Source organism: Triticum urartu, chromosome 2A (assembly GCF_056163025.1).
Source record: "Triticum urartu cultivar PI428250 chromosome 2A, HENAU_Tu73, whole genome shotgun sequence".
Lineage (NCBI taxonomy): Eukaryota > Viridiplantae > Streptophyta > Magnoliopsida > Poales > Poaceae > Triticum > Triticum urartu.
Genome location: NC_141874.1, coordinates 125,400,347 through 125,414,873, shown reverse-complemented (window position 1 = coordinate 125,414,873; position 14,527 = coordinate 125,400,347). Strand labels below are relative to the sequence as shown.

The 14,527-nt window shown below is 46.6% G+C and overlaps 3 protein-coding genes and 2 non-coding genes across 5 annotated transcripts; 3 read left to right on the top strand and 2 right to left on the bottom strand.

Moving 5' to 3' along the window:
- Positions 1-1,908: 1,908 nt before the first annotated feature.
- LOC125541232 (uncharacterized) lies at positions 1,909-3,445 on the top strand. The gene has a single exon (XM_048704692.2). It carries the CDS (start codon positions 2,083-2,085, stop codon positions 3,184-3,186), a length of 1,104 nt encoding a protein of 367 aa, XP_048560649.1. The 5' UTR covers positions 1,909-2,082; the 3' UTR covers positions 3,187-3,445.
- A 5,999-nt stretch (positions 3,446-9,444) lies between these two features.
- On the top strand, positions 9,445-10,428 carry LOC125541231 (uncharacterized). The gene is made up of 2 exons (XM_048704691.2): positions 9,445-9,695; positions 9,793-10,428. The coding sequence occupies exons 1-2, from the start codon at positions 9,559-9,561 to the stop codon at positions 10,148-10,150; spliced, it is 495 nt and encodes a 164-aa protein (XP_048560648.1). The 5' UTR covers positions 9,445-9,558; the 3' UTR covers positions 10,151-10,428.
- A 173-nt stretch (positions 10,429-10,601) lies between these two features.
- On the bottom strand, positions 10,602-10,682 carry TRNAL-AAG (transfer RNA leucine (anticodon AAG)). Its single transcript has one exon. It is a non-coding gene; the product is annotated as a tRNA-Leu (tRNA).
- Positions 10,683-12,510: 1,828 nt separating this feature from the next.
- LOC125541230 (uncharacterized) lies at positions 12,511-14,163 on the top strand. Its single transcript, XM_087539717.1, has one exon. It carries the CDS (start codon positions 12,603-12,605, stop codon positions 13,506-13,508), a length of 906 nt encoding a protein of 301 aa, XP_087395843.1. The 5' UTR covers positions 12,511-12,602; the 3' UTR covers positions 13,509-14,163.
- On the bottom strand, positions 14,161-14,241 carry TRNAL-AAG (transfer RNA leucine (anticodon AAG)). The gene has a single exon. It is a non-coding gene; the product is annotated as a tRNA-Leu (tRNA).
- Between the last annotated feature and the right edge of the window lie 286 nt (positions 14,242-14,527).

The following is a 14,527-nucleotide window of genomic DNA, read 5'->3' as shown; positions in this document are numbered from 1 at the left end:
CTATCTTAGGCGGAAGCCACAACCCCAATATCTATCTTATGCGGAAGCCACAACCCCAATATCTATCTTAGGGGTGGATGGGTGCACGGGATCGTCGGGGTTGTTCATCTGTGGTGCGGGGGCTAGAGGGATGGTCGGGACGATAGTTAGCAACAGTGGTGGTGGTGGGTGGGGGGGGGGGGGGGAGGGGGGTTGAGTGGAGGGCGGGGTAGCGAGGCGGTGCACGGCAGTGCCTGCCGACCGCCGGGGTGGAGGCAGGCGGATGGGGCAGGGTAGGCCGGCGGTGCACGGCAGTGCCTGCCGGCCACAGGGGTGGAGGTAGGCGGATGGGGCAGGGTAGGCCGGCGGCTGCAGAAAAGAGGTGGATCATATCGTGGGAGGAAGAAGGTGGAAGACGGCCTGTGAGCCGTTGGATGAATATCCGACGGACAGAAAAGAAGTAACCGACACTCGATGTATTTTGGGTACCTGCCTTTTAGTCGGTCCCTAGGATTTTATATATGTGTGAAAGTCGATTGATCACTTAACAATGAAGGTACGAAGCGAAACCCAGTACATGAACGTCTCCCTCGTTTGTAACTTGTGACCAGCAATCCAAGTCTGCCGTATTTGCCTAAAGTTGAAACAATTGAGCACATGGATCTACCTTCATATGCAGGGAGCTTTGCTCTGCCTTGTGGTAAGTTGTCAAGAAGCTGCCGAGTAATTGCCGTGTGCGTGGTTGTAGAGTCCAAATTCGATGCTCTTTTTTCCAGAACGAGATATTGCTCCCACGCTTAGTATGTTTTACACAGCTATACCTACATGCGTGCGGCGCAAAGACGGTTTATAGACGTGGATTAATTGTAGCTGTGGTGTACTAGTGATTGAAGTAAAAGGTGTGAACGAGTAGTTGGAGGCATCGGTGTCACATGCTATATATGCTCATGTAATGAATCGGCCCCAGAGCCAAGCAAGGAAAGAACTCACCGCGGAGCAAGGATGCGATACTGTGATCATGTGAGCACGCGGTGGCATGTGATGTGACCTTGGCAGCAGCGAATAAACGCCCTCCTCATCTTCCATAGCCCGTTTTGGCATGAGATAATGGCGCACCATCCACCACCATGTACCTGCTTCCGTGTTATCTCCCGGCCGGGACGTCGCATTCAACATAGCTTTTCTGCTTCCGGTTACGCCTGTGAGAAGCCGCGCGTTGCATCCAAATGTTCTCCATGCGTCGCTGGCACGCACATCTCATTTCATTTACACTTTACAGGTCAATGCAGTCCATGCACGCATTGTTAGCGCTCCTACGTAGAGGGCATGGAAGTAACATTTGTGATGTCGTGTGCACTATTGTGGCGATCGAGGCATCACAATGTGCTGTTCAATCTTAATTAGGAAGGAATAACGTCAGTCATTTCACGTTCCCTAAACCCTAAACCCTAGAGTAACCTTGTATCAAGACACACCGACAAAGTTGTTGTGGCGATCGACGGCTGGACGGCATCAAGTTACGAGGAAGATAAAACGCGCTTGGGTAGGGCTCTGCCTTGCTCGCTTCCATATCCCCCTACCCTATGGGCGATCGACACGTATAGAGCCCTCGCCTTTAGAGGGTGTTTGTTTTCAGGAATTTATTGGTCTAGGGACTTAAAAAAGTCTCTATAAGTCCCATCTAAACCAAACAGAAGGGACTTATAGGGACTTAAAGTGGGCATTTGAGACTTATAAAATAAGACTCTCAAGGAGGGACTTATAGGGACTCATAGTTGTAATTTGGTCTTATAGAGATTTATAAGTTTCAGGAACCAAACAGATAGAGACTTTTTAAGGACTTAGAACTTATAAGTTAAGACTAAAAAGGTACTATGACTTATGAACCAAACAGGTCCTTAGTCCTTTCTTCCTCGCTCCGTTCCGGACCATGGAGCTCCTACCTCGCCATTCCTATGCCTGACCGCCTCCTTCACCGTGTATAAATGCTCCACCCTCGCGGCCACACCCCCTGCACTGCACTGCAACTACCAGCCATAGCCAGAAGGCACTCAGCAACTCCCCTCCCTCGCTCTCTCTTGGGAGAAAGGTGTGGCAGCCGCGATGGCCGCACCTTTTCTGCTCGTTCTTCTGCTCGTCGTTTCTGGAGGCGCTGCAGCGGGCGGCGACGGCGAGGCAGGGCTGACCCGGCTCGCGCTCCGAGGCATCGACGACCCGGGCCGTAGGCACGGGCCCTTCGCGCTGGAGGAGCCGGAGTTCATGCCCGAGATCTCCACGCACGACGACGAGGCGGGCGAAGCTCCCCGGCTTGAGTTCCGAGGCATCGACGACTCAGGCCGTGGGCACGCGTCCGACGCGCCGGACGAGCCGGTGTTCATGGCCCACCTCGACGACGAGCCGGGCGAAGCGCCCCGGCTCAAGTTCCGGGGCATCGACGGCTCGGGCATAGACGAGGAGCCTGTGCTCATGGACGACGACGAAGCGCCCGGGCTCGAGTTCCGAGGCATCGACGACTCCGGCCATGGGCGCGCATCCGACGCGCCGGAGGAGCGGGCGTTCACGGACGTTATCTCCACGGGCGGCGCCTGCGACCACTTCGCCCGCCTCGTCGCCGAGACGGGGAACGCGAGCCAGCTCTTCTGGGAGCGCGCCGCGGGCGCCGGCGGCCTCACGGTGTTCTGCCCCGAAGACAAAGCCCTGGCCGAGTTCGAGCCGAAGTTCCGAAGCCTCGGCGCCGACGACCGGCTCGCCGTCCTGCTGTACCACGGCGCGGCGACCACCTACGGCAGGAAGTTGTTCCAGGCGTTCGACTGGGTGTCGGTGAGCTCGCTGGCCACCGACGCGGCCACCAACAAGAGCCACGCCATCACCGTCCGCGACGACGGGGACACGGTGTGGCTGTGGCCGTCGTGCAGGAGTGGCGCTTGGGCCAGGGTGACCAAGACGGTGTCCGAAGAAGCTCCCCTCGCCGTCTACGTCGTCGACGCCGTGCTGCTGCCGAACCACCTGCGACAGAAGCTGGATGGCGGCGACGGGCCGGCTGCTGCGTGCGAGCCGTCCGGTGGCTATTTCGGCTGGCTGCACTGCTGCATCCCGGTCTGGGAAGTGATAGTCATGGCCGTGGCGAGCATCGCGGGCTTCCTGGCCGGGTTTCTTCTTCATGATGCAGTCGACAAGATGAGCAACAAGGCCAATTTATCTGGTTAAGTTTATCTGGTTACACTAGTAGTGAATAATGCTCTAGAATTATGGTTGTGATGTTTAGCTCAGCATATATATATTGCTGAAGCATGTCGATCGATCGCCTGTCGTGGCATGGCACGTACTCTTCTGCCGGAGTTAAGTACGTGTGAGTTCCTGTGTTTGGTTCATGTGCTACAGCTTAATTTGCGTGGCATGATTTAGTGTGGCATTTACGTCGTCTTTGACGTTTTCTCCCTAGAAATGGAGCTTGCATGTGCGTGTCCATCTGGCCTCTTCTCGAGAACCAGTGCACCAAACTGTGACAATACACTCGGTCACGGATCCAAATTTGAATGCACAAATGCAAGTCCCCTCAATCAAAACTCATAAAATTCAAATACAAAGCTACTAGATGCACTCAAAAGTCTTCCCCCCCCCCCCCCCCCCCCCCCCCCCCCCGAAAAAAGATGCACTCAAAAGTTAATCTAAGTAATGGTTAAAAGTAGTTTAAGATTCTCCAAACCTATGTGATGTAACCTCCAAAACACATGAAATACTAGAAACAGGGTCGTGGAATGGTTAGGTTACTTAGACGCTCGATTGGCCTCTAGGTTGTTTTTCGCTCAAGTGCTAGCCCATTTAAATGGACGGTTTTCCAGGACCTTCACGTTGTTGGTCTCCTCTCGTTCCTGATACAAGAACCTATCACCGTCTCCTCGTCCAAAATGAATCGGGGTTCGGGTAGGGGCTCAACGATCACATCACACAACTACCTGGGCGGCCGCCCATACCTTCCCCTATGGTATCGCCATCCGTGGATAGACTGTAAAAGTTTTTAAAAGAAATTATCACGTACATATAGTTGTCCCGTCGTAAAATGTCAGATTCAAATCCAACCTACAACTCAAGCAAAAAAAAAAGGAAGAAGGTCAAATCATGTTATGAATAATAGTTATTTGAAGTTGGGCTACGAATTTCACGCCATAGACATGATCAATCCTAAATTACTGATTTTGTTTGTCAAGTTGGACTTGAGTTATTTCTGACACTATAGTGTATATTATGAGTATGTCATAATTTTTTTTCCGGACATCTTCATCGGTTGTTGATGCACCGGTTGCACTGCAACTACGCGTGCACCAGATGCATTCTCCTCTAATCTATTCATTCATCCTCAAGTAAGGATTTTCTAAAGTGTACATTGTCTATCGAGAAAGATTCACCGTTACTCATCTCATCTAGAGCGTCGTATTTAGATTTTTGTGTGTCGCAAGTATCATGTAAGGAAAGAGCAGATATGAGACGTCGTGGTCCTCATTTCCTACCCACCCAATACAAAATTTTGGCCTCCGTCCACCTACCTATGATATTCTCTCTACCCTCCCCCACCCAACAATTTCTAGATCTGGCGACGGCCGAAGAGGCAGGTGCTCATTTCCTTGCCATCTAGGTGCAAGCGAGGGCCGGCTTGGTGGCATGAGAAGGTGGCCAAGCAAAGGAAGAGGAGGTCGCATGCACGGCTAATGTAGGTGTCAGTGTATGAAGGCAGCGAGATCGGCACTGGAACGGATATGTGGTGATGTGGCGGCCTCGCCGGTATGACCTTGCCAATGACATGCGAGAAGTCTTCGTGCACGAGCCCCTTAGACCAACGTCTGAGAACCAGAACGATCACCGTTGAACCCTTGAATTGATCGAAGAAATTGACACAAAATCTGGCCGTCTCATACACACAGTGAGAAACCCTAAACTCATCGTCCTTAAGAGCCGATGAAAATTTACACCGGAACTCCGTCTAATACACCCCGATGAGCGAAGTCAAAGAGGATCAGAGCCTGAAAGACGAACCTCGAAGATTAAGCGTCGTCATCCGCCCGAGCGCCGCTCCTTTGAGAATTAAAATCCTAATTCCTATCTACTAGTTAGAGCCGAGGCACACATAGTCGCCACTGGCCAGAGCCAGCCGTTGATCCATGACAAATTGTGGGGTGGGGGAGGGTACAAGTGCAGTGAGGAGGCAAATCCACGGACTCAGTTCCCCCTGTTTATTATATGTTTGATGCTCTCTTCTAACTCTGAAACATCTGGTCACCATTTTATCATAGATTGAGCTAACAGAAGTTCATTCGCTACCGTAGATTCTAAGTGTCCATGCCTAGTGGTGGATCACTTCACCGAGGAAATCTGAAAATTGTCACTCGATCATTGTGCAGAATTTCTAGAGAAAAATGAAATAATGAATCGGCCTCAAACTTTTCTGAAAAAATCGTGTTGCTTGCATGGGACGCTGGCTGCACAAAGGTAAAAATATATGAATCGGCCTCCACGGCTTTGCTTCGTGGTAAAAGAAACTGCGGAGCCGTTGCCGTGCTTCAGAAATATCAACGAGCCAAAACGATGAACAAGGTAATAACTGACATTGACTGCCATATCTTCACACAATTAAACCGTGTGCAGCTCACAAATTATATAGTGGGCATGGCAGAAACAATAGCGAAAGGTGAGAACAAAGACGGCACACGGCAGTGGTCATAGCTAGATTTGTTCTACGGGCTAGTCCAGCCCATTAAGGGTAAATACACCGGAAGTCATAGAACTTGCAGGCGATGTGCAGTTTGGTGCACAAACTTGTAAAATACATGTTTTTAGTCATCAAACTTGTACGGACGTTCATATACGGTCACATTTCATTTAAACACGGACCGAAAAGCCCTTAATTTCTTTTATTTATGTATTAATAAGCCCATAAAATAAAATTATTAAAAAGCAAGGGACAATGGGGTTTTGAACTCAAGACCTGCCGCTGGTTGGGGCGTGTGGACAACCACCAGAACAATGATCATTTACGCTTGAACAAAGCTATCAACATCTGCTATATATCATATAAACACGGACCGAAATTAAATTTAAAAGGAAATGTAACCCAAAAAAATGGAGCACCATGTCTCAACTATCTAACCTCATGGACAACGTTGACTAAGATTACCACCAGGTTACAACAACACAACATGTATAGAAGGGATAAACATTTTTCATGTTGTTATTCCTTCTTGTTCTATGTAAGAAAACAACTTTATATTCTTGTGTTTGTGACATTTAAAAAATGTTTATATGTTACAAAAAAAGATACGTGACATTTTTAAAATTGTTTAAACATTGTAAAATTTATGGACTTAAAAAACATACGTTGCATTTTAAAAATGTTCACACATTTCAAAAAACTGAATATGACATTTTTAAAAATGTGCATACAATGTACAAACATGTTTTCATAGCTGAAAAATGTTTCATACAATGCAAAAATATTTAACATGTAGTATTTTAAAAAAAGCTTCAAAACTTGTATTTTAGAAAATGTTAATAATATGTTTAAAATATATTGAATGTGTATAAAAATGTTTTTAATTGTATACTGGAAATACATACACGTCAGAACATAAAAGTTTAATTATGTTTAACATTTTCCAAATACATGATTAGCATTTTTAAAATATTTTCTTGTGTCTATTTTTCCAGTATAATCTTAAAACATTTTTATACATGTTTAATATTTTTTAAACATATGATTAAGATTTTATCAAAAACGAGTTTCAGAATCTTTTTCGAAATACATGTTAAACATTTTTGGATCGTACCAAACATTTTGTAAACTACATGAATATTTTTGTACATTGTATAAATATTTTTAAAATTGTTATGATTTTTTTCTAAAATGCATGAAAAAAATATTAAATGCAACTTATGTTTTTGTAATTAGACACATATGTTTTACAATATTTTACATTCTTTTAAATGTCATGTACCTTTTGTGTAACACATAATCATTTTTAAATATCAGAAACACAAGAATATAAGTTGTGTTCTTACATAGAACAAGAAGGAATAAAAACATGAAAATTGTTTATCTCTTCTGGACATTTTCTGTTATAGTAGCCTGGTGGTAATCTTAGTTAACATTGAGCATGAGATCACATGGTCGAGCCACGTTGCGCTCTTTCTTCAGGTTGCATTTCTTTAAAAAAAATCGGTATGTGTTTATATGATATATAAACTAGTAGTGATTTCCAAACTTGAATGATCATCCGGTATGGTGGTTGTCCACACAATCCTGGTGGTGGCAGTCCACGTGTTCAAAACCTGTCATCTCCTTATTTTTTATCATTTTATTTTAGGAGCTTAATAAATAAAAACTTTTATGTAAATCTACCTTGTGAGAGCGGCCCACAGCGAGCCCTGGCATGCCATGTAGGCCATGGATACATGTCTCAAAAAAAAGTAGGCCATGGATATGTCTGCGTACGTAAAATGTGACCGTATATGAACGTCCGTGCAAATTCAATGACCAGAAACACGTATTTTACAAGTTTATGCACCAAACTGAGTGTCGCGTGCAAGTTCAATGACTCCTAGTGTATTTACCTCGCCCATTAACCATTATGTATGTTGTCGAGGTAAATACACCACTGGTGCTTGAACTTGCCACGAATGTGCACTTTAGTGTCCGAACTTGCAAAATACATTGAACTGGTTCCGTAACTTGGCATAGACGTGCATATACGGTTCAAATATTGTTTCTATACATCCACGACGTTGACGATCGCACCATCATGGCATGGGACTCACTGTCAGGGACAAGGTGTGTGGCCTGTTTTTTTTTCGGAGAACCCTCTAGAATTTTTTTTCCTTGCAATGATAAATTATAAAAAATATATTTATAATTAAAAATGGGTACGGGGTTCAAAACAGCAACCTGACGCGCGCAGGTGAGTGTGGCTAGCCAGTAGGCCGGCTTAAATTTAGCGTCATAAAAGGATTCATACACTATACATATATAAAGCTGAACAACATAAATTTAAAAATTTATTCCATCAATATAGCCCTGTTGATTTGAACCTACAACCAGGGGCTATATAGCCGACGCACATATATACCACTCCAACTGACGACATCGAATGGTAAAAATGATAAATTTAGGTTTATAACATAACAAGCCCCTCTCGCTAAACTAGACCATAGCGTGGCTCAGTTTTTTTATTTCAAAATTTTGTAAAAATACGTAAATTATAATCATTTGTTACAAACAATAGACATATATTTAAAACAAATTACATTAAAAAGTTCACATAATTTCATAAAATACCAATGCAATAATTTAAAAAAACACATAATAAAATTATGAATCAAGATTATATCTTATAATCTGAAAAATGTTTGCATTTTAATAAAATATTATAGTAGTTTTACAAATGTTCATATATGTAAATAAATTCTCATATAATTTTAAAATTTCCACATTCTGAATAAAATATTCACGTAGTTTATAAATGTGCTAATGCTTTAAGTAAAAACCGTGTGTTTTCTAAAAAAATTACAAGTCTAGTGCGCCCTTAGATTGCGGATCCTCATATGAATAATACTTGAATCATATAAACATGTTTATCATTCATAAATATTTTCAATTGAATGAGTATGTTTTAAAATAACATGTGATTTTTTAAATGACATGAAGATTTTTGCATTCTTTTGAAATTATGTTCGTTAGACAGTCATAAAGATTACTTGTACTTTCGATACATGAGAACTCATTGGTTGGAATGGCATCCATGCCTGGTCCATAAGCTTTGGTCGGATGTTCGAGTCACATAGTTGGTACTATTTTTGTTGGTTCATTAAATTTCTTTTATTTATACTTTGCAAAAAAATCCCTTTATTTATGTTGTTCCACCTAGTTTATAAAGGTTATGAATAATCATGGAGCAGCAAATGTGAAGTGGTCTATTGGCTAGCCCAGCATGCACTTGACTAGTAGATCTCCCTTTTGTAACCACCACATCGCTAGTTTTTTATTATTTTATAATTATAGTACGAAAAATAATTGTAGCGCAAGGTTATGAATCATCACGAAGCAAAAAATTTGTCAGTTTCTCTACAAGGGCCTTATTGTATGAAAAATAATTCTGAAGGGGTTTCTGCAAAAAAAAAACAGGCCACACACCTCGGGTGCCATTCCATGTTGGCGCGCCTCATCAGCGTCGCGGATGTATACAAACGTCATTTAAACCATATATGCACGCCCATGCCAAATTATGAAACCAGTTCAATGTATTTTACAAGTTCAGGCACTAAACTGCACATCCGTAACAAGTTCAAGCACCACCGGTGTATTTACCTCTATGTTGTCATCTATACCGGATCAAGATGAGCAGAGGTGCATGGCTTGAAAACACCCAGGAGCCAAGAAAGGAAACACCTCAGCACCCTGGGCTTCAAGATGGCTCGACACAGCCAAGCGATCCATGTGCCTGCCCACAACTTGTAACCAAGACTGCAAGCAAGGGTGGAAAAGTGTAGGGCTCGCCGTCTCACACTCGCTTCCAGCTAGGTTGGTTCGTTCATATGGCTGCTGCAGGGTGGCTCATCGTCGTGTGCAGCGGCGGCAGCCTCGCCCTCGACATCACGGCGTTTGTCTTGGCCGTCCTCGCGGAGGACTGCGTCCCAGGGGTGATCCAGTTCACGCTCGAGGACCCACACCAGTTAAGCACATTTCCATCGTATAATCTTTCTACTATGTAGTTTCGCTGATGGATCGACGGCTGGCTCTCGTCATGACAAATTATTCGAATTTTTCAGGAGGTTATGCATGACGCTGCTGCTGGTGGGCGTCCCAGTTGGTGCGTTCCTGCTGCTGGCCGAGTCGTGCTGGCTCAAGTATGAGCAGCAGCAGCCGCCGCCCCCGCCGGCCGACGTCAAGCTCCTGGTCGTCCTGACCGCGCTCGAGTGGCTGCTCGCGTTGCTCGCCGTCGGAGCGGCGTCCTCCGCGCTAATCGCGGACCTCGTCGCCACGCCCGTGTGCGCGTCGTACCAGCTCGCCGCCGACCGGACGGCATGTGCCGGCGGGGCTCTCGCCGCGGCGTCGGCTGTCGGGTTGCTCTGCGTCGTCTGCTCCCGGTTGCGCCAAGCTCCCGCGCCTCTGCAGCCTCAGGCGTAGTAGGAATTACTCTGCGGTAGTGTGTGAGTGGCCTGATCCTTGTAAGCAGTAGCTAATCAAATGCTTGCTTCTTCTTCATTTGCTGAACCTTCTTCCTTGAATGCATCTTTGTTCAGGCGCCTCCGCAGGTTCATTCCCCCCTCTTGTGTTTGGTTATGCAGCTTTGTTCAAAAAATCAAGACTGAGAATTGCTTTTCTGCTGTAGTGTAGGTGTGCTATCCGAACATTTCTCTTTTCATTTTCCGTAATATCTTAACCCTGTGTGGGTTCGACGCTAATGTGAGAGCAGTTTGATCCTTGTATGAAGCAGAAGTAAATCGTGCGCACTTGATTTAATAGCTCGTCGATGCATGTCTCGGATGCATCGATCGACGCACGGTTGATTTCGATAGAAAAAAAAAACTGTGTGTCTCTTATTTCTCTGTTAAATCTTGATCAAAAAGGATAATATTGACCAGAGTGGGATTTGAACCCACGCCCTTTCGGACCAGAGCCTTAATCTGGCGCCTTAGACCAACTCGGCCATCTGATCATTTTGTTTATTTTCCACGTGTCCTTCCTAAACTGCATCAGGCCACAAACCTCTACACCTAACACTAAAACTACTATAGTACCATTGACGGCTAAGGGAAAACCATTAGCCGTAAACTAAAGAGAAAAATTACAGTGTAGGAGGTGAAATTTGCACGCGTCTAAAAAGTGCTCCATGCTAACCAGGTCCAGTCCAGTGGCTAAACTTGTCGGATGTTGGTTTGCAACTGCTAGTAGGATAGTCAGGGAGGAAATCAGCAGGGCATGATCAGCAGCTAGCTTGTGGAGTGTTGTTTGTGTTTGAGGGAAACATTACTACAGAGATGTTGACAGTGGATTCTAGAAAACCGCTCTTTTCTCATCGGTTCATGGCACCGGAGGAGCTGGAGGTGAGTAATATAGTGCAAAACATTTTTCCAAACTTGGGATTTCACATGTGTGTGGAAGTCGATCGATGGCTTAACTGCGAAGACACGAGGTGAAAGCTAGTACAGGAGCGTCTCCATTTGCTACTAAGGATCATTTGTTAGCTGTGACCAGCAACCCATGTTTGCCACATTTGCACAAAGCTGAAATGAACGGAGCGCGTGAATCTATCTCCGTGTCCGTATGCAGGGAGTTTTGCTTTGTGTTGCAAAAGTGGTATGGAATTTGCTGCGAAATTGCCGTGCCTCCTTTCTGAAGTATCAACAGAGTTTAGTTTGATGTTCTTTCTCTGATGAACTCCTAGTTCCCAAACATACTTTGCATTGGTTGCAATGCTAGTAGTATATGCATTACACAGCCACACCTACATGCTCGCCGTGCACAGACGGTTTACATGTAGACGCGGATCGATTGTAGTGGTTGATGTAAAAGGTGAACAAGTGGTTGGGGCATCGGTGTCACAGCCTCACTATCACAGTCACCGGCTATATATATGCACTTGTAATTAATCGGCAACATACATATGCCAACGTAAAGCCCAGATAAATAGCCAAACAGGGAAAGACCTCGGCGAACAATAAAGATGTTATCATGTGAGCCCGCGGTGCCATGTGATAATGGCAGGCAGCAAGGAAAAACCCTACTCATCTCGCGTATGCAGTACCATCTACACATGCTCCCGTGTAATCTCGCACGACATTGCATTCAACAAGCCTTTAGATTTGTGTTGTTTAATTCCTTCCCATTTTATGATCCCCTGCCAAAGGTTCCGCTCGAGTTCCGAGTGGAACTGAAAAAACACGCACCTGTTGGTGATGTCGCGTGAGAAACTATTGTAGCCATTGATGCATCGCGGTGTGCCAATCGACCTTAGGAAGGAACAATATTAGTCATTTCACGTTTCCTAAACCCTAAAAACAGGAGTAACCTTAATTATACCAAGACACACCGACACAATTGTTGTGCTGACTTCAATCACTCGTAGTGGCGATGGCATGCAGTTACGAGGAAGACAAAACGCGCTAGGGATGTATCTCTGGGCAATTGGTGCTATCGATGCACCGGTTTCCTTAGCATATTAAATATTCAAAAAAATGAGCACTGACACAACAATAATGTATGTTGTAAAAAGAATTCAAAACAAAATTTGAAACATTATGTGAGATACAAAAATAACAAAAAGAATTCAAAACAAAAATAACTAGATACGTTCCCAAAACGCGCTTGGCGGTAGAGCTTCTCTACCCTATGGGCGACCGACACGTAACCTTGCCTTTATTCCTTTCTTGCTCACTCCCTTCCGACCATGGAGCTCCTTCCTCGCAATTCCTATGCCTCACAGCCTCCGTCACCGTATATAAATACTCCATCCTCTCGGCCACACCCCCTACACCGCACTGCAAGTCAGCAACCTACCAGCCTCGCGGCCAGTCTGCCAGTAGCCACTCAGCAACTCCCCTCTCTCGCGCTCTCTTGGTGCAGTCGTGCCGGCGCGATGGCCGCACCTTTTCTGCACCTTCTTCTGCTCGTCGTCTCTGGGGGTGCTGCAGCGGGCGGCGAGGACGAGGTGGGGCTGCCCCCGCTTGAGCTCCGAGCCATCGACGACCCGGGCCGTGGGCGCGCGTCCGTCGCTGCGGAGGAGCCGGTGCTCATCGCTGATATCTCCACGCACGACGACGAGCCGGCCGAAGTACCCCGGGTTGAGTTCCGAGGCATCGACGACTCGGGCCGTGGGCACGCGTCCGACGCGCCGGAGGAGCCGGTGTTCATGGCCGATGTCGCCACGGACGACGACGAGGCGCTTTTCGGTGGCATCGATGAGTCGGGCCATGTGCACGCGTCCGACGCGCAGGAGGAGCGGGCGTTCACGGACGTCATCTCCACGGGCGGCGGCTGCGGCCGCTTCGCCCGCCTCGTCGCCAAGACGGGGAACGCGAGCCAGCTCTTCTGGGAGCGCGTCGCGGGCGGTGGCGGTCTCACCGTATTCTGCCCCGAAGACAAGGCCCTCTCCGAGTTCGAGCCCAAGTTCCGAGGCCTCGGCGCCGACGACCGGCTCGCCGTCCTGCTGTACCACGGCGCGGCGACCACCTACGGCAGGAAGCTGTTCCAGGCCTTCGACTGGGTGTCGTTGAGCTCGCTGGCCACCGACGCGGCCACCAACAAGAGCCACGCCATCACGCTCCGCGACGACGGGGACACGGTGTGGTTGTGGCCGTCGTGCGGGAGCCGCGCTTGGGCCAGGGTGACAAAGACGGTGTCCGAAGAGGCCCCCCTCGCCGTGTACGTCGTCGACGCCGTGCTGCTGCCGAGCCACCTGCGACAGAAGCTGGATGGCGGCGACGAGCCGGCTGCTGCCGAGCCACCTGCGACAGAAGCTGGATGGCGGCGAAGGCCAACTTAAATTTTTTTTAAACACAGTACAGACGCAAGCGCTCATATAAACGCGCATATACTCACCCCTATGAACGCACACACGCACACCCTACCCTTATGAGCACCTCCAAGAGACTGAGCCGGCATATCATCTTAAGATTTTACGAAGTTACCGTAGGCGTCTCGTAGTCGACGGGAACGTCTCCTCATACTGAAAGCGTATCGCCGGAATTCCTGAAATAAATCCAGGATAAATGCGAGCACCAGGATTTGAACCCTGATGGGTTGGGGATACCACTGTCCACCTAACCACTGCCAACTTAGCTGGTTAAGTTTATCTGCACTAGTAGTAGTGTGAATAATGCTGTAGAATTATGTTTGTGGTGTGCGCATGATCGAGTAGTATGTGTTTAGCTCAGCATATTATATTGCTGCAGCATGTGACAGGCGCCTCCGCAGTCTTCTGCCTCGTTATGCATCTTTGTTCAAGACTGAACGGCATGGACCCGAAATATCTGAACCTTTCTTGCTGTAATGTGAGCTGTCTGATCCTTGCATAAAGCAAAAGCAGATGTAAATCGTGGCAATTCGATTTAGCCGGTCAATGCATATCTGTGATGATTTGCATGGGGAAAAAAATACTGTATGTCTCTGTTTTCTTTAGTAAAAAAGGATAATATTGACCAGAGTGGGATTTGAACCCACGCCCTTTCGGACCAGAGCCTTAATCTGGCGCCTTAGACCAACTCGGCCATCTGATCATTTTTGTTTAGTTGCCACGTGACGGTATACAATACAGCACATGATCCCAGGTAACTACTCCCATCAGGCCACAAACCTCTATGCTTGACAAGACAATGAAACTACATCAATGGCTAAGGGAAAACCATAGTCGTAAACTAGAGAGAAAAACTACGATCTACCGTACCGAAGAGTTATTCTGTAAGAGTGTGGGAAGAGAAGTTTGCATATATCTATATTTATCTATATCTATATCTATACCAATATAAAAAGACTCAAATAGACAGATCCAAACCATCTCGACCG

What these genes read in the sequence shown, in the direction of transcription:
- LOC125541232 (XM_048704692.2), top strand. Translation starts at nt 2,083, where the DNA reads ATGGCCGCACCTTTTCTGCTCGTTCTTCTGCTCGTCGTTTCTGGAGGC.
- LOC125541231 (XM_048704691.2), top strand. Translation starts at nt 9,559, where the DNA reads ATGGCTGCTGCAGGGTGGCTCATCGTCGTGTGCAGCGGCGGCAGCCTC. An exon ending in ACGCTCGAGGACCCACACCA is followed by an intron (nt 9,696 to 9,792) that starts GTTAAGCACATT and finishes CGAATTTTTCAG; the next exon opens with GAGGTTATGCATGACGCTGC.
- LOC125541230 (XM_087539717.1), top strand. Translation starts at nt 12,603, where the DNA reads ATGGCCGCACCTTTTCTGCACCTTCTTCTGCTCGTCGTCTCTGGGGGT.